General features: G+C 41.1%; 2 protein-coding genes across 7 annotated transcripts in view; both read left to right on the top strand.

Annotated features, from left to right (window-relative positions):
* The window catches only part of U2SURP (U2 snRNP associated SURP domain containing), a 45,600-nt gene extending 38,073 nt beyond the window's left edge, over positions 1 to 7,527 (top strand). For 3 of the 6 annotated variants that reach the window (XM_035544382.2, XM_035544383.2, XM_035544386.2), the window contains exons 25-28: positions 1,045 to 1,155; positions 3,500 to 3,618; positions 4,305 to 4,481; positions 5,629 to 6,865. In XM_035544382.2, the coding sequence (XP_035400275.1) occupies positions 1,045 to 1,155; positions 3,500 to 3,618; positions 4,305 to 4,481; positions 5,629 to 5,767 (546 nt within the window). In that variant the 3' untranslated portion in view covers positions 5,768 to 6,865. Of the gene's footprint in view, positions 1 to 1,044; positions 1,156 to 3,499; positions 3,619 to 4,304; positions 4,482 to 5,628 lie in introns of all 6 variants that reach the window. The other 3 variants (XM_035544385.2, XM_035544384.2, XM_050712623.1) reach the window with 2 other exon arrangements.
* An 11,171-nt stretch (positions 7,528 to 18,698) lies between these two features.
* CHST2 (carbohydrate sulfotransferase 2) lies at positions 18,699 to 21,830 on the top strand. The gene has a single exon (XM_035544909.2). The coding sequence runs from the start codon at positions 18,767 to 18,769 to the stop codon at positions 20,060 to 20,062; it is 1,296 nt and encodes a 431-aa protein (XP_035400802.2). The 5' UTR covers positions 18,699 to 18,766; the 3' UTR covers positions 20,063 to 21,830.
* Positions 21,831 to 22,053: the final 223 nt, after the last annotated feature.

Raw genomic sequence — 22,053 nt, 5'->3', positions numbered from 1 at the left:
ATCTGCAACTCTGTGAGAAGAAGAAAAGTATCATATACCCTACACGAAGCAATCAGTCAGAAGAGCATTTGGTACAGCCAGTATGCCAGGAATAGTGAAACAGTGAAGGAAGATGACCAAATCAAGCAAGTAGCAAAAACTGCTATACATCAAAGCATGGGATGAGCTGAAATGACCACTCATCTCTGCTAGAGGGAACATCCTGATCCTACCTGTGAACTTTGGCACTAGCTGATTCTTTCTCTGAGCCCAGTACAACTCCCTAATGCAGGAAAAAATCAGGGGTCGTGAGTTGGGATTCTGCCGGATTAGTGAATTCACCTGGCTCATGGAAGGCTTGGCCAAGCACTGTTGCTGTAAGGGGAGGATGGAGGGGGATACCTTTGGAGCACAGGAATGGAGAGAGCAGGTGGAAAATAATTTTTCTGTAGTGAGCTGTTATCTCAGCATTTTGTAACACATGGTATCCTTTGCCAGGGATTGTAGTAGGCCTGATTGACTATATAGTGCATGAAATAGTATTGAGTTAGTGAAGTGATTTCTCTCAAATCAGCCACTCTGTGCAGCTGCCTTGAAGAGGAAATTAACTTGTTTTATGTTGTACGTCAGTCATTTGATTTTTAATATTTAGTGTTAAGTGGAGAAAAGGCAGTTTCTGAAGGACAACTTCAGATGAGAAGTTGAAGCGGTATATTAAGACACCTGCAATAAATAGTGTCATTTTGAAAGAAAAAGACGATCATCTAAGAAATGTAAGGGCGTAGTGTTCTAATGATGGGAACAGAATTTAGTAGAATGACAGGAAAAAAATCCCTTTATTTTTAGTTCTTGATATGTCTGTAAACAACTGCAGGTGCCTGCAGGACAAGTATGTGGTTTTGTTGCTTTGATCCAGTTGAATGAAGTCAGTATTTTCTTATGCACAAACTTGTATGGAAAGAATGAAGAACACACATTAAAAATTACAGAAATTTCGTTTTCAGCCACCTGCCTGACTGGATAATAATAAGCACAATAACCTAATGGTCAGTATTATTTTCACAGCTTAAGGTGATGAAGTTTCAGGATGAGTTAGAGTCTGGGAAAAGACCCAAGAAACCAGGCCAGAGTTTTCAGGAACAGGTTGAACACTATAGAGACAAGCTGCTTCAGAGGGTAAGAAATGTTCTTTGTTTGGCTCTGATTCTGTGGTAGGCTTTTGTTGAGTTTATCAAGCATAAGGTGGCATTAAGTATAACAACAAACGGTTCTTGTTAAAATTCTAATGTAATGTCAAACTGCATGTCTAAATCCAAGTGCTTTCTGCACAATAGAGGCAATCTCTTTTTGATAAAAATAAATGTAGTATTTCACACTGTACAGATGAGTATCATTGGAATATACTGAAACCTTAAAGAGCTCACTTTTGGATGAACTACATAAAGCAAATCATTAGGTGTGGGAAAGGAAAGAGAGCGCAGTCAATTCAAGGTGTTCATCAGACTTTAGTTTTGCTTTTTGTAATTGACCAATTGTGCTAAAAGCTTCCAAAAGAAGAAAGGGAGTAGTCCTAAGCAGCCAATGCACTTCTGATTTCTCCAGTGTTTATGGTTTTCTGGATAATTCCATCTCATACTGTTACCCGAAAGTGAATAATTCTGTACCATTGCTATTGTGGTAGTACTATTGGGACTACGAATTCAGGACAACTTTAATTATTAGTATTATATATGTCTGAATCTTTGAAACACAACTGCAAAAAAAAGTAATCATTTTGGACAATGTGTTTAGTGAGAACGAGCGAGTGGCGGCTGCTTCTATAATCTGGTTTCACAGTCTGACAGATCAACAATGAAATTACAGATACCCATGGAGTTTTTTGGAAGCTACATACAAATACAGCAGTTCTCACCTGGTGTTTCTCACTCATTCTTTGGGTTATTTAATGCTCAAGCTCTGACTAATTCACTAAAGTAATTTTGCACAGTACCTTGAATTAAAGAGACTTTTCATTTACATACAGTTGCATCCTAAAACATCCTGCTTCCTCAGTGTTTTCTGTAATTGGAGAAAGAGGTGATATATACAGTAAGCACAGAATGCTTAGTGTGACATTCATCCAAAAAAACCATAAATCCTAATCCTAATAACTTTGTTAGATACCTTGTGTTGAATTAGTTCAACCGGTTTACAATATTGTAGGTTTTTTGTAATTACCTCACTCTTCTGTTTTTCCTTTCAGTAATTCAGTTAATACTTAGTTAAGAAATATTTCATGATAATCATATTTGTTAATACATTAATAACTCCACGGTTAATGAAATAACTTTTTTTTTGCTTTAGCTCCATAGAAGTTATTTTTATAATAATATAACATGGGCTTTGATTATATTTTCCACAAACTTGCTAGTTGGTCATCATTTTCTGTCTAATTTACTATAGAATAAGCTTTCTATAAGTAAAACTTCCTGCTAGTATTGTACATCCTTTACAGAATAGGAGCCTATTGCTGTTTATTGGTATTTATTAGGATAAATTAATTAGTTATGCTACCAAATAAACTAGGCACATCTTAAGAGTCCAGTGATTTTAGTGGGATCTAACAATAGCATGTAATGGTAGGTATAATGATAATGGTAGGTATAACGATATGGGACACTTTTAAATGTTAATGGTAAATTTTCTGTGCAAAGAATGTGTGAGACTAGGTACAGTGTAGTTCTTCAGCTATTTCTTGCAGTTGTTGTTATCCCTACACTCCCCCCCGCCCCTTCTTTCATTTAGCAAAATGACCACTTTTTTGTCTTCCCTTCCATACGGGGTACACAGTGAAATATCTGTGTTTTGCTATGGAAGAATTTTTTTTCCATGTTAGTACTGAAAGATGCATGTCTGTTTGTGCTCAGACTTGCTGTTCTAGGTTTATTTTTATATAATTAATTTTCTAATGATCTTTTAGAGTGTATATTTTCTTTCAAAATGGTCCTGGTGATGTATAGGCATAGATCAGATTTGTCTTCTGTTGTTGTTGATTTTTTTTATATAGCAGAATTTCTTAAATTTATTTTTATTTTTGTTTTGTTTTCAAATGCTTGGTAGTTAGAAAATTTGTCTCAAATTTCAATCTGGAGTAACAAAGCCGAATGCATATGTTTAAGTAGAAATAGGTTCCTGGTATTTCTTTCATGTTTATTTTAGTTTAGAAAATCTATTACAGCTGTAATTTTCCCCTGAATTTTGTAAAATTGCAGACTGTTCATTTCCAGTTAGATAGTCAGATATACTCTCTCACATAGGGTGCCATCTTTCATGTTTTTGGTCAGTGCTGGTGTTAATAATATTTATCCTGCGTAAGAAGCAGCAGTGATGATTTGAATAGTGGGTATGGTGTGACCAATGGTTTCTTCCTAGATTAAGTGCTGTGTTTGTTCAATACTTAGTGCCTTTATGCTGTTTGTGATTAGCTTCTTGATTATCCTTACTTTAATCTCATCTGAAATAATGATTTCTACTAATTCAGGAAAAAGAAAAAGAATTGGAAAGAGAACGAGAAAGGGACAAAAAGGACAAGGAAAAATCTGATTCTAGGTCCAAAGATAAGAAGGAAAAGGAGGAATGTACACCAACGAGAAAGGAGAGGTACTACTTTACTTCGAAGTAAACTGAATGGGAGGAAAGTCCTCACGGTTAATATCTGTTGCAGTGGAAGCCTTGAATTTATGTTGAATCACAACACTTGTTTTAATAATGGAAGCTTTTTTTAATTGAAAGGTTTCAAAATTTTAAAGGAATTGCTGTTTTCATTCTGTCCTGAGTAACTTAACTTTTGAATAGAATTCTCATTCTGTTCACTTAAGCCCTGAAGGAAACATGATAAGATAATGACCAACTGAAAGGAGTGTATATTTAACTCTGACTTTTAGCAGTAAATTGACTGCTGTTTATTACTCAGAAAACTGTAATGGAGTCATACCACAAAATAACTTGTGGTGGCTTAAACGTTATTTGTCTGATTGTGAAAATTCTTCAGAACAGCAAGTTTAGGTTAATTGATTGTGTAATCTTACAATAGTTCTAGAGAAAAATTTTCTGTGTTATTAAGTGGTAAAATGCCTTGCTGTTCAAGAACCTGTGACAGAATGTTTTTACACTGCTATAAACAAAGATGAGTCATAAGCCTTAATTTTTTTCAGCCAGAGAGAGTCTGGTGCATATGTTGAACTTGATTTTTCAGTAATTATAGTCCCACTACATTTTATTTCAGTGTTCTTAATACTCATTTTTACTTCCGTGTGTACATAACTGTATTTGCTTTCTTTACAAAGGAAAAGGCGACACAGTGCTTCCCCTAGCCCATCTCGCAGCAGTGGCAGTAGACGAGCAAAATCCCCATCACCAAAATCAGAACGCTCAGAGCGCTCTGAACGGTCCCATAAAGAGAGTTCACGTTCTCGGTCATCACATAAAGACTCTCCAAGAGATGTCAGTAAAAAAGCCAAAAGGTAAGCTGCTGTCTATTCTGTTTCAGGCTTTCTGAAACCTGAATACGTAGTTCTGGGGATTTTTAGCAGAGCACATTGAATACACAAGTGTTTTCTCTCGAAGTGGACTATACTGTCTGTTCCTGATTAACATCTTAGGATGCTTGGTATCTGAAATGTGTATGTTCTTCTACCTTGGTAGCTCAAGACTGTTCACTTCTGTGTTCTTGTTTACCTGCTCTTTTATGAGCTTTTTATTTTCAAAGGACAAATCTGTAGCCCACAGGACTTCTAGAATTACAGTGAGCATGCTTTCACTGATTTTCATTTATGAAGCTTCTCTGACATTTTTTTCCATGAATAAAATCTAGATTAGATACTGGTTATAGGGTTTTGTTTATAGGAATAAATACTACCTAATTTCCAAACTGACACAAATACAAACCTCTAGCTATTGTTAAGGCGGGTATGAGATTTTTATTACTGTATTGATGCTTTTGTTGTTTTAAATATTTTGATTGTTGTTTCTGTCTTAGTTCAGTTTCCACTTCTTTAAGAGGTCTAGAATATCTTACTGCACAGACGTGCTGAGGAAATTCCTGTGATGCTGTTGAGGGAAAAACTCACAGTACATATTTACAGTAGTCAGATTCTTGTGTTACAAGATAGGAATTCAACTAGAATTAGAAAGGCATTTTTGTTAGAGTTAAGATTCAATTCAGATTATGAGATCCATTATCTAGGTGTGGGTAAGATGAGTGTGTGTTTTCTTTCTCTGAGGTTACATTACAAGCTGAGCAAGAATTGGAAGCATAACAATTCAAGATAATTCTGTCGTCTTCTATGTGGATATAGGCTGCTATAAACAGTAGAGCCAAAGTGGCTGAGGCATATGCAGAAGTTGGTAAACTCCTTATCTTGGTTTCAGAAGGACACAAGTTGGTGCCATTTTTCCTTTAGTTTCAAGCAGTGCAGTTAAGCCAAAATACGTTTAAAACCTTATAATGCAAAAATTGCCTTTTTCTAAAACCCAAGATAATTGTTACTTCCCTTCAAAATGGAAAAAAAAATCTACCTAGATTATTTCAAAAAACAAAGGTCAAATAACTGTAGAAAAAGTTGATGATATCAATTAGCATTTGACTTAAAAAATAATTTTTTTTTGCAGGTCGCCATCTGGCTCCAGGACACCGAAAAGATCAAGAAGATCACGATCTAGATCCCCTAAAAAGTCAGGGAAAAAATCCAGGTCTCAGTCCCGTTCTCCTCACAGATCTCACAAGAAGTCAAAGAAAAGCAAACACTGACAATGTTAATATTTTTTATGATGCTGTCACTTACTGGAAATGCGGTTTTGTTTTTGTGCCTGAACAGTCTGTTTAAAAAAAAAAAAAAAGCATTCCTGATTTTTTTTTGTGAATGCACGTGTATACTCATGAGTATCTGCATCTGTAGACCTGTCATTGTTTTATATTGTACAAAATACCTTCATTGTTGCTATTTCCCAAATGAAACATTTTTGTGTTTAGAAGTTTCATCAGATACATGTGTAACTGATCTGCTGGCAGTAGTGATATTTTGTTTTAGAATGTTGTGACATAGCAGAAATAACTCAAATGTTCCCCCTTTTTGTAGCTTTGACAATTTGAATTAGATTTCAAATAAAATCTGAACAGAAAATTAAGATGTTGTTTTCTTGCCCCACTGGTGATACGGACTGATAAAGGAATTCATAGTTTGTTTGGAAGTACTGTGTATTTCAGACATACTATGTTGCTTAGATCTTCAGTATAGTAGTAGCTCTATTCATGTTATGTCTAGTTTGACTATTCAGGTAAAAACGCCTTTTGAATCCCGTGGATGGGTTTTCTTTCCTACCATGATACTTTGCTGTAAGAACAGTTGAGCAGCCTGGTCCCTAAGATTATGAGCTTCACAAGTAAATCTTTGCTTGGTATTTTGCCTTTTAATTGCAAGGAATACATGTGAAACTTGAGTCATGTGGTTTTTGGTTTTTTTTCTTTCTAAAAAGCGGGGCCTCTGCAGAGATGCAATTGTGTGTACGTGTATACATACGTGTTGATACATACCTATACATGATGTATCAACAACAAGCCATATTTGTGGCATTCACAGGGGATAACAAGGACAGCAAGTATTGGGGCTCTGACTTCTTCCTCAAGTATAAGTACAGTAATTGCAACCTACAGTACGTTACTGTTTTCAAAAATGATTTTTACTCCGAAAGGACTTTTACACTGTTTTACTGAATTTATTCCTCTGTTGTGGAAATTCTTCCAAATAGAGGAAAAAAAAGCTGATTTTTTTAATTACATATTTATTAATATTTTGGAATTGAGAGGCTGTTAAACTTTTTTTTAATGTTAGACTTTCCCTTCAAACCTGTTTTGTGTTTAGGCATTGATGTGGCTTTAAATCGCTTCACCTTGGTCTCTATCATGCAACCTTTCTGTGGGTAGGGTGGGGGGAGGGATGAGAAATGGGAGGGTTCAATGTTTATACTTGGAGGTATGGGCAGATTGTAATAAAAACATAAAATTAAAAGGGATCTGGCCTCCCGTGAGCTGTTTCTGAAAGCAAAAAGCTGTGCTTACTACAGGCATGGTCTGCTGGATGATGGCCTGCTATCGTATTTGTGTATTTAGAGGTTATACATTTGTTAGAATTTTGTAAATGTGATGGGGAAAACCTTTTGTTGTATATGTTTATAGCCTTAGAAGCAACCCTTTCAGAAGCAGGATCTAAAATGTCTTTTGAAAAACATGCATATTTAATTTAAAAAGAGTATATATTTTCTCCAGTTTCTTCCTGATGGGGGACTTTGTTATAAGATTGTATAAATTGTTGTAAATGTAAGAACTAAGTGAAGAATTACTGAGAACTTTGCTAATGAGAATTGAGAGATGACCTGGAATGCTGAAAAATATGGAGACTACATGTGTACTGTAAAGACTGTCTTAGAATGAGTATTGAATAGATGCCTAAATAATGAGAAAAGAATACACCTTCTACCTGTTTATATTACGTTATAAAGAATCTGTTTTAGAAATATGCAGAGTTTATTTTTTATATTTTTCTTTCTCCCTGTAACACAAGGTGTTTTGGATGTACAGACTTTGGCAGCTAAACTATTAGAAACTGTCTAAGTTAATTTTTCCTTAAATGCATTCTACTCAGACCTGGCTCAGACTAGATGAAGTTTTCTAGAGCAAAAAGTAGGTACTAAAATCATTTGAGGATACGAAGATGTTTACTTCAGATCTGCTTAACTTCTTTAAAACTATTATTTTTTGTCTTGGAGCTGCTTGTAAATAGAGGAATGATAAATGGTGCTGTTATGAGTAAAGTGAGGATAGTTTGCCATAGGAATATTATATCTTCAGAATCAGTTGTGTACTTCATTTACGAGCTTAAAAATCCTCAGGGTAGGCAATCATTTAGCATATGGGTTAGCCATGCTTTTCAATAATTAATTTTGATTTCAGCTTTTACAAAATTTTAATCAGTGATTGTAAAAGGTTCAAGCCAAGTAGCTACAGAGCTGAAGGAGTGCACCCATTTGTAGTAGCATTTGCTTTGTAGTAGTTTTATAGTAACCTTTGTCAGTATCTTTATTGTCTAAACACCGTCTATATAAGCATTCTCCTACCTTTTACTCTTTGCTTCATATCCCTGGCTTTAGATGAGCAGTTTTGTTACTAATAGAATTTTAAGAGCAATTAAGAACCTGTGTACATAACTGGATGCATGGTGGTTGTTTTTGTTCTCTTTTTCCACCTCCTGTTGAAAAGAGCATCCTTTGCTTCTATCTACTCTGCATTTTCTTCCCTGCTTTTATAAATAGCTTTTGTTCATAATTTGGTGTTTCTGCAAAGAAAAGGATATGGGAAACAGCATTTTGGTAACTTTTTTTTTTTTTTGTAAGACTGCAAATTAGTACTAAAGACTGAAAATTAGGCTGCCTATGATTTTTTTTGGTAAAGTGACAAGGTGTAGTCACTATGTCCATTACTGTGTGACTGGGGTTTGACTGACTAATGCTCTGTAGCATTTTAGGGTCAAGTGGTGAAAAATCATCTACTTAACATAGGGTAGGCATAATTTTCATCCCGGGATTCAGCAAGTGAGACTGAGCTGAATCCTTGTGAAAAAAACTGTAACCTGAAGGGGGTGTGATCCAGTGTTTTCCAGTGGTTTTGTGATTCTTTAGGAGGAGAGCCCACAATCCTTTAATACTCCATAGTCAGTGAGCATCCAACCCTTTGCTTTGGAAGGGAGAGGAGAGATGAATGGATAAGGGGCTTCTGCTTTCTGCTTCTGCCCTGCCTTATGGATGATACCAGAGGTAAATATTCATGCTGCAGCAATTAGCTTTGTCCAAAGCTGAGACACTAACATAGCTGGCTCCATCTGAGTTCTAGTGTGGCTGAGTAATTCTCCTGCAGCCTCAAAAACCAGCTGGTAAGGCTCATCTTCACATGGAGTCATAGCTTGGGAAAGGGGTTCACATGAGAAATTGAGTATACGTTAGATATCCGTAGTAAAATACTAGGGCTTGTCATGCTCATAGATTTTGGTGAAGACTCCCTGTTGCTCTGTATGGCATTGAGTATTACAGCACATTCTGGTATTTATGTAAAAACCTAGATGCAGAGTTACATGTTTGTCCAATTTTTTTTTCCTGAACCGGTCCTGACTTCTGTGAGTCTCTAAGAATTGCACTGACACTTTGGAAACGGACCCCATCTCACGGGAGGAAAACTACTTGGTTGCATAGAAACTCCTTCTGACAATTCAAATGTTTTCCTTATCGGTATTACAGAAGTGTTTATAACTTAACTGTCTTTTTAAACCCTGTGACTTCCTTTGACTCCTCTGCACACCAGCTGCATATACCTTTTGTAATGCTATTTGAGGAAGAGTTGGTTTCTGAACGTCAGTGTCAGGCTCGTACTTAGGCACTGGGCACTGTGCAAAAGTTCTGCCTTCTCCTTGCATGTTTAGAAGTGTGAAGATAAAGCATTTATGACCATGGATAACAAATCTTGTTTTACAGAGCATATGTTTAGAGTTGTAACCATCCAAAGATTTCACTAGTGCATCAGTCCCAGTGATACCAAATGTAATGCTGCTTTCTGCATTTATAAATCAACTTCTGCACTAGTGAGCCCTTTAAAAGTGCTGAAGTACTGTATTCATTGTTTCTTTGAATGCAGAGTTACTCTAGTGTTTTTTGATTATGAACTTTATATTTGTTACTTCGATAGTGTGTCTTGAGTGGACCTAGTTTAATTTTGTACAGACAATTCTCGAGGTTATGCTGCTATTGTCCTAGATGATACTTATTAAAACAATAACAGCAAAAAAAAAAAAAGCTGTATAATTTGAAGAAGCCCCAACTTGACCCGGATAGGTTTCTTTGAGACAAACGAAACCCTCAAAATGCTCCCCCCTCAAGTCTTAGTTTTTGAGGATACATATTGGTGTGCATATATTCTAATGTTTTTTTCATCATGTTTTTTAAAAAAATGCTAGATTTCCATGAAGACTTTTATTGCCTTAAAAACATGTGCTGGTAGTTGACTCAAGACCCCAATGTTGGGATAACTTCAAAATGTGTACTGTTTTTTATTTAACGTATTTCCGAGACAGATTTTAAAGCTAATGCCGTAACAACTGCATTGGTGGTCCACTCTGGCACAAATAATGCTTGAGACATCTAGGTTATGCAGCGCTAAAATGGAAAATCCACCTTTCGGAGGACTTAAGGGTCAACCGTTGTTTAAGGCATGTTCTTGGCATATTAAAAAGAGAAAATATTCATGTCTCTTAACCGTGTCTGTGAAAGAAATCTTGTGATGAAAAACAAGATCAGCCAAAAATGGCAGATTCATTTTGAGCGTCTTTGATCACTTTAGGCAATCTTTTTTTCCATCCACACACGTTTACAGTCCCTTGTTGGAATTAATGCTTGTAACAAAAATTTGAAGCATTCTTTGTTGTATTTCTGCAGATGGAGTAACGTCTGAATTTTGTGTCTGTTCAGATTGCTTGCTTGTACTTTAATAGAGCTACTTGAAGAATTTGGGGAGAGACTTCCTCAAGTATTTTGAGTCTGTGCTGAATACTTCCATAAGAACTCATATATGGGTACGTTAAGGTAAAAGTTTTTGAAGGACATTTGAATCACTGCCTTCCAAGTAAAGCTTAGTCTACTTTCCATGTACTTCTTTATTGAAAACAATTTAGATTTTTGGGGTAGTTATGAAGGTCCAACAAGACAAGTGAATTCTGTACAGCTGAAGACAGCAGCAGTGGAGTAATATACATGCAAATTTTGTAGTTTAGTTCTTTTAAGATCCTCTGTTTAGTAATGTGAGATTTGTGAAGTTATAAATCTGATACTAGCAGTCAAACCCTGGAAATAGAGTGAACTGTCTTGAATAAGGCTGTTAAGTTCCTAGATGTGTATTTCATTAAAATATTTCATAGTAATACTTGGAAACTTCTTTTTGTTCTCATTACTGCATGAGATATTGCCAGACTTTCAGTATACCACCAGTTCATGCTGCTGCTCTAACTTCTGTTGCTCGGTATTTAAGTCGCTCTTGTAAGAATCATAACTGAAATGTTAATTTAATTTTGTCCACGTGTATTTTTTCTGTGTCGGATGCAGAAATCTTAAAGAATTGCACACAATTTTTTCTTCAACCTGCTTCTGTCAGCATAGTCAGTTTTCATGGGTAAGCTTGTTCCATTTGTTACTTTTCTGATGTCTAATCTTGAGCAGGGTTGTTTTACTGTGTAACTCTGTCATAAGCTGGAAAGTTTTCTGTTTGTGGTTATTTAGAGGAAATGATAGTTTCACGTTAACCTTTTTGTCTTTTTTCGTTTTGTATTCTACGCAGAAAATTTTCCAAATGACACGGTGACAATAAAATTGTCAGTTTGCCAATATCCAGAAATGGTTTTCTTTTTAAACCTGGTGAAGTGTGATGATGTTCATGCATGTTCTGCTGAGAACAGTGTCCTGGCTTTGCCAGCTCTTCTGGTGGTTGACTTTGATTCTGCCTGTGTTGCCAAGCTGTAATCACTGCTGCTCTCCTCCTGCTGTTACCAGTGACCTTGTTGTTTCTTAGAAACTCCTTGACGAGGCATGGGCTGTTCACCATGGAGTTGCTTGTATAGTCCTCTTGAACAAAGAAAACCTCTCACTTGCAACTGCTACGTAGGTACTGAGATGATGAGCAGCTTTTCAACACCTAAAACTGCTTGCAGGAGCTTCAAGGGAGCCCACGTAGGGCTGTGGTGTGAGCCTGTGTGTTATGGTTGAGCCAGGGGCGCAGCTTTTTGCTGCTGCGTGGTGCAGGTCCTGTTCCTGCCTTTCTGTGCCACCTGTTCTGTCACTTATCTGTCCTTTCTGGTGACTTTTATGTCCTCTAAGTAGCTGGTTCAGTTCAGTAAGAGAAAAAGATTTTTTGTGCATTGGTTTTAGCTTGGTTGACTTTTCAGTTAATTTGCCTCACTGCAGGAAACGGGGGCAGCCAACGAGCAGGATGGTGCTTGTTTTTGGTAGTGGTTCACTTGCTAACATGCAACTTCATCCACAGTGTTTTCTTTTGGAGCATTTGTTTGGATAAGATGGGTTGAATCGATGCTGCACTCTGCAGCCTGCTCGCTCCCACTCCTGGTCCCGTACTCCTCTCGCCTTCCTGCCACCACCTCATGCTTGTTTGACCACTGAGACCTGCGTGAGCTTGCTAAACCTGGAAAAGGGTAGCCTGGCAAAACAAGCAAAATATAGCTTTATTGCTTCAGGAGGCTGACTCTCCTTGTGGAAAGGTAAGCTGAGCACAGGGGTGGACAGGTTTGTGTGATGAGGTGTATGGGAGGAAGGAATCGCAGAACAGTGCCATCTCTTAGCAGCCATGAGCTGCTGCATTGGCTGCGCCTTGCTCTGTCTCCTCTCTTTGCCCATGAAGTTGGAGCCCATCAGTCAGTCTGGGGAGCAAATGCCTCCAAGGCAATTGAGTTCCTGCAAGATGTGAAAGACCAAAAAGAGGAAGGATGCCTTGTGTCCCCAGGTGATGAGAGGCTGGAATATGAACTCTTGGTGTTGTTCAAGTCCAGAGCAATTGTTTAGGAGAGATTGTATGAATCTCCCAATTACGAACAATCTTAGATTTTCACTTAGTTTCTTGACTCACAGTCAAGAAATGTGGTACGTTGTGATACCCCTTGAACTGTTTGCTCTATTCTTGCTTTTGCGTGGACTGGAAAACTTCCTGTAGCTGCTTGTCTAAATACAGACCAGATTTGTACTCTTCAAGGGCTTGTCAGCAAGCAATTGTGGAAGCTCTGCATGGCCTGGGGACGGCCCCTTGGTCTGCGGCTGCTGACCAGAGGTGCACTTGACCCCCTTAAGAGGTGTAGGGGTTCCTGTTCAATGCAAACCTTGGGGGTGGAGGGTGCTAAGATGTTAATTAACCATTAACGCTGTTTTTGGTCATAGGGGGATTAAGAATACCCTGAAATGGGTGCAGCAGAGAGTAGTGTATTGGTGCAGTGTGGCTAAGGTGGCTCTTAGGTGTGACCTGCCAAAGGTTGTGCAAGTTTTTGATGTGGAACAGTTCAGTGTCTGTTTTAAGGTATGCAGTTATAAAAGTCGAATCTCTTAATTTCCTTTAGAACATAAAACTGTTATACAACAGTTGAGAAGGTGATTTTAATTTTAATAAAAGTCAAATAGAGACTTAACTGCACCATAATGTCCTCAGGACAGTCATAAAATTCTGGAATTCCTTCAGCTGCACAAACAGGACTTTATAAATATTTATTGAAATTAACTTTATTGAAAATGTCACCTGTGTAACTGGAAGTAAACATAAAGGAGAAATATGTGGGTAAGGGAACAGCTTGCTACAGATAGGCTGTCCAGTTTGCTGCATATTTCTGTTCTGTGACCAGCTACTGACACGTGTTTTAATTTTGGTCCATGTCAGCTGCTTCTGCAGTGCTGGTTCTGCACGCACTGCTCAGAAGGAACATCTGAAGAGAAACAAATACTCGAGAAGGCAGATTGCTGCACCCCTCAGTTAATCAAACGTCTGCTGAAGATTTTAGCATCATTGGAGATAATTGTGTTTCAAGGGGAATCAGCTGCTACTACTGCATGAGACTTTCAGTAAGCTGTTAGACATTTCACCCAGTACTAAAAGGAAATGTGCAAAAATATAAACATCTGTAATTTTTAAGGCTACTGTGCAGTCTTTTCTCACTCATCTCTATTGGTGTTGCTACAATACAGACTTAAATAATTTCATGGGTCTTCTAGTTTGGGCAGCTACTCAATTTTACATAATTTTTGTTCATATTGCGATCTATGAAATTGTCCATTGGTTTTAAGAACCTCACTTTTGAGTGGTGTTTGAGGAATTTGGCATCTGTATTTATTCTGAATAGGTTAGATACATGAGTTTTAATACCCAGAACTTATCACACTCTAGGTGTATAACAGCATAAGCTTCCATCTTTCATCCAAAATTAAATTGTCTTAAAAGATCAAGCCTTGCTGAAACTTGTTTTCAGGAAGAACAACTTCTTCACCTTGTTCCCACTCCATCCCTCTAACATGGGAAAGGCTTGAAGCATTAAAAAGTCATGTCGGGAAGTGTTCTAGTGAGGGTCAAACCTTTCACAGCACTGTGCTTTGCCAGCCCCATCCGTTAAAGGATGGTTTGTTAGTAGGCAGACTTTGGGGAATTCAGGCTGGGGCCATATCGCTTCTGGGGGGGGAATCACTCAGCTAGTCAGGGTTTGGGTTGTCTAAATATTACATGTAAAAAATCGAAATATAATTACCACGTATAAAATATTAAGGTGTACCATAACATATTTAAGCATTAAATGCAAAAAAAAAAAAAAAAAAAATTTTTTCCTTGTAGCTTGAATTGTGGAGTTTTGATTGCAGTTACTTAACCCTCAGTCTATGCATTGTTCACTGCAGAGGTTGAAGTAAGTGCAGCTGACTCCTTTATGTCTGAGGAATGACTGGGTTTTGTAGTGTGGATCTCCATGGGCTACACTGTAATTATACTGTGTATCTGCACCCTATTAGGGTGTGTACTTGCCCAGGAAAAGATGTGGTTTTGGCTCCTTCAAAGCAAACAAGACGTAATGCTTAAAAAGAGAAGCTGGCCTAGAAATAAGGTTGTTTTATCTATTTATTTTTAATACAAGGTGAATTGTCCTTATCAACAAAAAGACTGTTGTTTAACATGAGTGATCTAGTATACTGAATACTAAGGAGCATAAATTAGACTGAAATGAGTTAAAATAGAGGATGGAAAATGTATAAACGAAATATTTGGACAAATATTTGAAGGGCTGTTTCTGTTCTGCCTTGGAACGTTCCTCTTTCACATAGTTACTCTGGCTCTTATTGCATCAGTTTTTATTCTATGGGTCTTGCATATAGGTGAGACCATAAATGAGGCCATGCAGAGCCTGAACCGGCTGAGAAACACCGAGACGTGCTCTGCCCACTCGCAGAGCTAGGTCTAAGAAACTAAGCAAAGTTTAACCCTAGAAATTACTTGTAAAGATTTAAAATAACCCTTTCACTATAGTACTGATTTTAATTCACTTTTTGATGGGCTACAGTGCCATCATTAAAATTGAGCAAATACTTAAATATTTCACTGAACCAGGGCTCTATTTCATAGTTTTTTAAAAGCCTTAGGGCAGCTGGGGAAATCATGGAGTTAGCTCTGCAAGTGGGAGAAGTTATCAGTCTTCTTTGGTGAGGAACTTGTCCCTGGCCTCGTTATAAAAACCTGCTGCATTGCGTTCCTTGATTTTAATTTTAATTTTTATTTATTTTTTTAATCTGTTAGTGTACGTATCTTTTCTTCAAGTGCAAAAAAGAAAAGTTTGTAACTACCAGCTGTCTGATGATGCATTTTGTTAGCACTTGGCAATAGATGATCGATTCATTGGTACAGTCTGTACACTTCCACAAGTCCATCCTTTAAACTTGGTGTGTGTAAGTGAACTTCTCAGCTTCTTGTAGGAATTAAAATCATTGTTGCAGTCCATTGCTCTGGTTTACACAGCCAGGGCCTTACCAAACAGCTGGTATCTGCCCTCCTGCAGCACAGCCCCAAACTCCCTGTTGCAGCCCTTGATGATGACTGCTGCCTGCCTGCATTCTTTCAAAGACAGGCAAATAATTTAAATCCCAGACTGCAGAATTAAAAAATAGACAAAATGAACCCAGAATCCCCTTAAGGAGAGTTCTTTGGATGCAAAGACACGGCCCAAAACAGTGCGTCTCATCTTCAGCAACAGATCTGCAAAGGGAGTGATCTGTGTTTTTTTTTTTCTGTCTACGCTTATAATGCTCTGCATCAGATGTGTGGATGATTTTGAAAAAAACCCCAAACTTTGTGTGAATTGGAAGGTGACAGTAAATATTTTCCACACAGGCTTATTAAATATTCGTTGATACTGAGTTGCTTAGAGTGATAACTTGACTACCAGGTCTGAAACTTGTTCCGGGAGGATCGAATATTGCAGCTGCACTGAACCTGATTGATTTCAGTTGGGTTCTGCATGGGTGCTTGAGTCCACCTGCACAGAATAAATACATATGTATCTCCAGTTTTGAAAAAGAAGATTCCATTTTGCAGTGCGTAGGTCGAATTAAAGAGCTGCTTGGACCCGTGTTTTCCGAAGTCGAGGCAGAGTAGTATAATGAAAGCAGTATTACTGTTAGTACTCATATGTTCACTGATTCAGAGAGATGTAACTGCTGTGTAACAGCAGGGAAGGTGCAGAATCCAATTACAGCTTTTAATGTTTGGATTTACTGATTACTTTTGTCATTTCAAATGTTCTACTTCTGGTTCTTGTTTGCTTATCTTTGTTACTTGCTAAACTTTAAATTGTACGAGAACTGGAGATGGTGTTGTAGGTCATGTGTCATCGTTCATCCCTCCCCCCCCCCCAATTTTATACCTGTCTCCAACCAAGTGAAGTGGAAAGAAGGGATTAACGTGAACTTGATGGTATTTTAATGATTTTACTGATATGAATTGTTTTTTTTGTTGTTTTTTTTTTCCCCTCCCACTAGTCTATGCCCTTTATTGCATTAGTGCTGCAGTACGACACTGGTGGGGGATGCTGCTTTATGAGCTATGGTGTCCCACTACCGATGTAGTTCCTCATGATTTAATGTAGCCTAATGCTGTTACAGACCGTTCCAGAATTTAAAATTAACATTTTTTCTTTAGCTAGGTTAAGGTCATTTCATCTTTTAGTGTGTATGTAAAACCAAAGAAATATTAGATCCTTATCTTTATAAAAGGGATATAAATAGAAGCCTTTTTTATGCAAAGAACTCAAGGATTAGGTCCAAAGGATAAAATAGCTGCAGGAGTTTTATGCTGCATAGATGTTTCAGAGGTATATCATTTTTCATTATATACTGTGTCCAAAGCTGCAGTTCAATCGTTATAAGCTCATCGGTTTTCAACTTTGTATTTATTTTGTGAAGTAGATGAACTTTATTTTTGCAGAATGTGTCTTTAAATGCTTCCTCTGGACTGCTGTAGGTTTAAAAGACAAACAATAACAACATAAAACCCTTTCCCCCTTGCTTTTTGGTGAAATACACTTTTCTCCAATATTTAGTGTTTCTTTCAATTTTGCTGTTAACAAGTTACCATAAGTCACAGTCACATCGTAACACTGCAGCCGCTGCCATTTGTGGAGCCATTCCCACTTTGTTCCATGGCGTTTTATTGTTGCAGCTCAGGGGAGCACAGGGAGTGGAGGTGCCCCCGTCCCCCCGTGCTGCCTGGGGGCCCCCGTCAGCCCTCGTGCTTTGGAGGAGTGGGCTGGGGAGAGCAGAGCCCTCCTGCTGTATTGGGTTAAAACTGCTCACCTTAGACATGCCCTGCTAGCCCCCAAGATTTTCCTAAGAGGAAGCTTAGCTGTTAGTATTGCAGCAGAAAATTTGGGAGGAATAGAGAAATCCTTTTATGAGGAATGTAAAGATTGCTTACAGTATATTTAGCTCCTTCACCCTACTGCAGGTTTTTTTTGTTGTTTGCTTGTTTACAGAGTGGTACCAGATAAGATAGATGGCAGATGAATTTACATTTTATCTATGCATGTGCTGTATTGTTGCATTCCTGCTACACAGAAAATACACGTTCCAGGACTAACTTCAGTCACCATCATCAGTTGAGGCATGAGCCAGGGGGAGCTCTCCAGCAGCTCCCTTCTACCTTCTAGCTGGGCTGCATCCTGTGCATGCTCTTGCGTGTCCCTGTCCCAAAGCTGTCTAGCTGCCTTTCTCTGCAGCTCAGCCGGCACCCAGGCTCCCTATCGCAGGGCTGGGCCTGTAGCTCCCCTGTGCTCAGCACCCAGCGCTCCTCCACTGCTGCTTTCGTAGGTGCCAGGGCGGAAATCGAACGGCGGCTAAAACAACCCTTGCAACACCACCACCTGCTTACTGGTGGCAGTCACCGCTCTTTTCAAGAACTGAAGGTAGATAACTCTTCCCTCGGTCACAGCTCTGCAAAAGCATCATTTTTCTTTTGCTTTTGGAGAAGTTCCCAGCAGAAACATAGACCAGGTTGAGTTTCTGCAGCTTGGGTAACGGGGCAGGGGACCTTCCTTAGCGCTACCACGCCCTTTGTGTCATCCTCCCCTCTCGTGTCTCCTGGCTCCCGTTACCCGTTCGCCCGCGCTGGCGGCACCCCCTCTCCTGGGTCCGCCCGTTCCTACCCCCCACACGGCCGAGCGGCGCCGGCCGCCGCCAACGCGGGGCGCGGCGAGGCGCGGGGCGGGCTGGGGCCGGGCGCCGCCATTTCGGGCCGCACCTCAGCGGCCGCCCGGCGGGGCCGGGGCGCGATGCGCGCTGTGGACGCGGGGGCCCCCGCCGGCTCTCCCCGCCCCCGGGGCGGAGCGCAGCGGAGCCCGGCCCGGCGCCGCCTCTGCCCCGGCGGCCGCGGCGAGCTCGGGCTGCGGCGGCGCCGGCGATGGCGGCGCGGCAGAAGCGCGGGGGGCCGCGCGGCCTCTAAGTAGGGCAGCGGCGGGGCGGGGGGGGCGGCGGCGGCGGCGGGGCCATCACGGCGGCAGCGGCGGCTGCGCCATGTGGGCCGGGCGCGGGGGGCCGGCCGGGAGACGGCGCCGGGGGCGGTGCGCCCTGCTGCCCGCCGCGGGGCCCGGGGCGCCGGGGCGCTGAGCAACAGTTGGCCCCGCTGCCGCCGCCCAGCATGAAAGTGTGCCGGCGGAAGGCGCTGGCGCTGTGCCTGGGCTACGCGCTCCTGCTGCTCCTCGCCGCCCTCAACCTGCTGGAGTACAAGTGGCGGCGGGAGCCGCGGCGCTGCGGTGAGCCCCCGGCAGCCCCCCGGCACCGGCCCCCGCCGCCGCCCCCGGCGCCGTCGGTGGGGAGCCGCGGTCCGCAGGGCGCCCGGCGGCAGCTGGTCTACGTGTTCACCACCTGGCGCTCGGGGTCGTCCTTCTTCGGGGAGCTCTTCAACCAGAACCCCGAGGTCTTCTTCCTCTACGAGCCCGTGTGGCACGTCTGGCAGAAGCTGTACCCCGGGGACGCCGTCTCGCTGCAAGGGGCGGCCCGCGACATGCTGAGCTCCCTGTACCGCTGCGACCTCTCCGTCTTCCAGCTCTACAGCACGGCGGGCGCCGGGAAGAACCTCACCACGCTGGGCATCTTCGGGGCGGCTACCAACAAGGTCATCTGCTCCTCGCCCCTCTGCCCGGCCTACCGCAAGGAGGTGGTGGGCATGGTGGACGACCGGGTGTGCAAGAAGTGCCCCCCGCAGCGCCTCAGCCGCTTCCAGGAGGAGTGCCACAAGTACCGCACGCTGGTCATCAAGGGCGTCCGCGTCTTCGACCTGGCTGTCCTCGCCCCGCTTATGCGGGACCCGACCCTGGACCTCAAAGTCATCCACCTGGTGCGGGACCCGCGGGCGGTTGCCAGCTCCCGCATCAAATCCCGGCACGGCCTCATCCGGGAGAGCCTGCAGGTGGTGAGGAGTCGGGACCCCCGCATCCACCGCATGCCCTTCCTCGACGCCGGCCACAAGCTGGGCGGAAAGAAGGAGGGGGGGGGCGGCTCAGACTACCACGCCCTGGGCGCCATGGAGGTCATCTGCAGCAGCATGGCCAAGACCCTGCAGACTGCCCTGCACCCCCCTGACTGGCTCCAGGGCAATTACATGGCCGTGCGCTACGAGGACCTGGTGGTCGAGCCCATCAAGACTCTGCGGCAGGTGTACGGCTTCGTTAACCTGGCGGTCAGCCCAGAGATGGAGAAGTTCACCCTCAACATGACCAGTGGTCCTGGCTACTCATCCAAGCCCTTCGTGGTGTCGGCCAGGAACGCCACCCAGGCGCTGAGCGCCTGGAGGACTGCACTCAGCTACCAACAGATCAAGCAAGTCGAGGAGTACTGCCACCAGCCCATGGCCCTGCTGGGCTACGAGAGGGTCGGCAGCCCTGAAGAAGTGAAGGACCTCAGCAGAACATTGCTCAGGAAGCCGCGGCTGTGACCGGGCAGTGCCAGACACCCTCGGGGACGGCTGAGCCCCTCCAGGGAGAGGAGCCGGTCCTGCGGGCTTGAGGGAGGGAGGGAGCTGGGAAAAGCAGCCAGGCTCCCGATTTCCTTCAAAGACTGATGAAGGGTAACATGCAGTAATGTGATGATTTCTTTTTTGTTCGTTTGATTGTGTTTTGTTTTTCTTCACTTGCATTGGGTTAGACGAGATTAAAAAAAAATAAAGTGGAACTGAAAATATGTGGAAAGTCCCTTTCCCCTTCCCTAAAATACCAGGCGAGCTTCTGTACCAAAATCTTGTTTATGGAGTTCTGGTGGGTTTGAAGATGGTTACAAAAACTCCTGCACAATTCCTAATACTTGTATATCTCCCTTGGTGCAGAGGGGATGCCCTTGGAAAGCATAATGCTGAAAATACACTTTTGTATGAAAGTAAATGTTCGGACATGATAGTAATAAAAAAACAATAAATGATATTCATTTTTATAATTACCTCAATTGTTTGGGAATTACAGTGTTGCATATGTACAGCTAGAGGGGAGGCTTGTTTAATAATAGCAAGGAGGACTTTTTTAAGGGTATGGGTTGAGGGCTGGACTGTAACATTTGACGTGTTCAAAGATTAGAAGCTGCTCTCGCAAAAACAAGTACAGATCTCACAAATGCAGTTCAGGTTTTATGGCTATGTCAGAGCAGGTTTCCATTTAACGATTGTCCTTTTTGTTGTATTTAAAAAGTCTTTCAAGTGCCACTGTATTAGTGTCCTAAGAGTTTTAAAGTGTTTGCCATCACAGCAGTATTTATTTTTGTCTTGACGTGTATGTCCAGGAGTCACTGTCAAATAGAAGTGGATCTACAGTGTGACAAAAACTGCAGGATTTAAAAGGACATTTATCATACCGGAAACATTAGCATGTGTGAAAACTAAAATAAAATTATGAATATATATATTATGTAGTGCTAATGATACAGTGAGATATTTAAGGTATTTCTTGACATTCATTGGTAACAGGCATAGCAGGGAAGCATAGAAAAACACATAAAATGTTTTATTTTTCCCCCCTTCTCTAAGTGTCTGAGGGTATATTTATGTATGAGGAGGGAAGAAACATACGGCTGTGTGTTCATAGTTGTAACGGAGCTTTTACAGAGTCAACCTAGCGTTCGAATTCAGAGAGCGCTGGTTAGAGACTCGCTTGTTGTCAATTGTCATTGCTCTACGATGGAGCCAGATGGTGATCTGGCTCTTTCTGGGAGCTTTGCCTAGAGACTCTGTCCTGTTGTTCAATTTGATTTAAAAAAAATAAAAATAATAATAAAAAAAAAGATTTTACTACTAGTTTTATAATTTCCCGAAGAAGTCCTGGTTTGCTAAAGGTCAAGTGACGTGTTGCGTACAAGAAGCGCAAACACTTCAAGTACTTTTTAATCTCGGTGGTGGTCACTAATGCTCTTTAAAGGCTCATTTTGGACCGTGTGTTTTTAAACAGAAGTGGTTTTGCCAAACTGTTCTCTTAGGAGACTACAGACTTTTCTACAGGAAGTATATTTTACATTGCCTATCTGTGTGTTGTGCTTTCTGCAAATGTGAAGAGTATGGGTAGGAAGAAGGAAATGGATTTGTGAAAATAAATTGATACAAACAGGATGCTGATAAGTGTGTGTGTGTGCGTGTATGTGTGGAAACGTTAGTGATGTGTAATATGTCTATTTCTTGTATTAGACTTTAAGTTAAAAAGGTGATAATGAGCTACTATGCTATTTAAATTCTTGGTGAAATCTTGGCATTAGATGTTAAACTTGCTCTGAAAAGGAAATAGACATTTAATAAACTAGTAAAAAGAGGATTGCATAAGGTTGTCTATACACTTGCTGAATGACTAAAACATGCTCATTGCCTCAGTTCATCATCAACAGCAGCATAAACAACATTAATGATATCAATCACTGGGAAATCTTATAATTGGCCTATTAAGATGTATTCTC

This window comes from Cygnus atratus, chromosome 9 (genome assembly GCF_013377495.2).
Source record: "Cygnus atratus isolate AKBS03 ecotype Queensland, Australia chromosome 9, CAtr_DNAZoo_HiC_assembly, whole genome shotgun sequence".
NCBI classification, from domain to species: domain Eukaryota; kingdom Metazoa; phylum Chordata; class Aves; order Anseriformes; family Anatidae; genus Cygnus; species Cygnus atratus.
This window is presented reverse-complemented; position numbering and strand designations above follow the sequence as displayed.

Coding starts and splice junctions, on each gene's coding strand:
- CHST2 (XM_035544909.2), top strand. CDS start 18,767: ATGAAAGTGTGCCGGCGGAAGGCGCTGGCGCTGTGCCTGGGCTACGCG.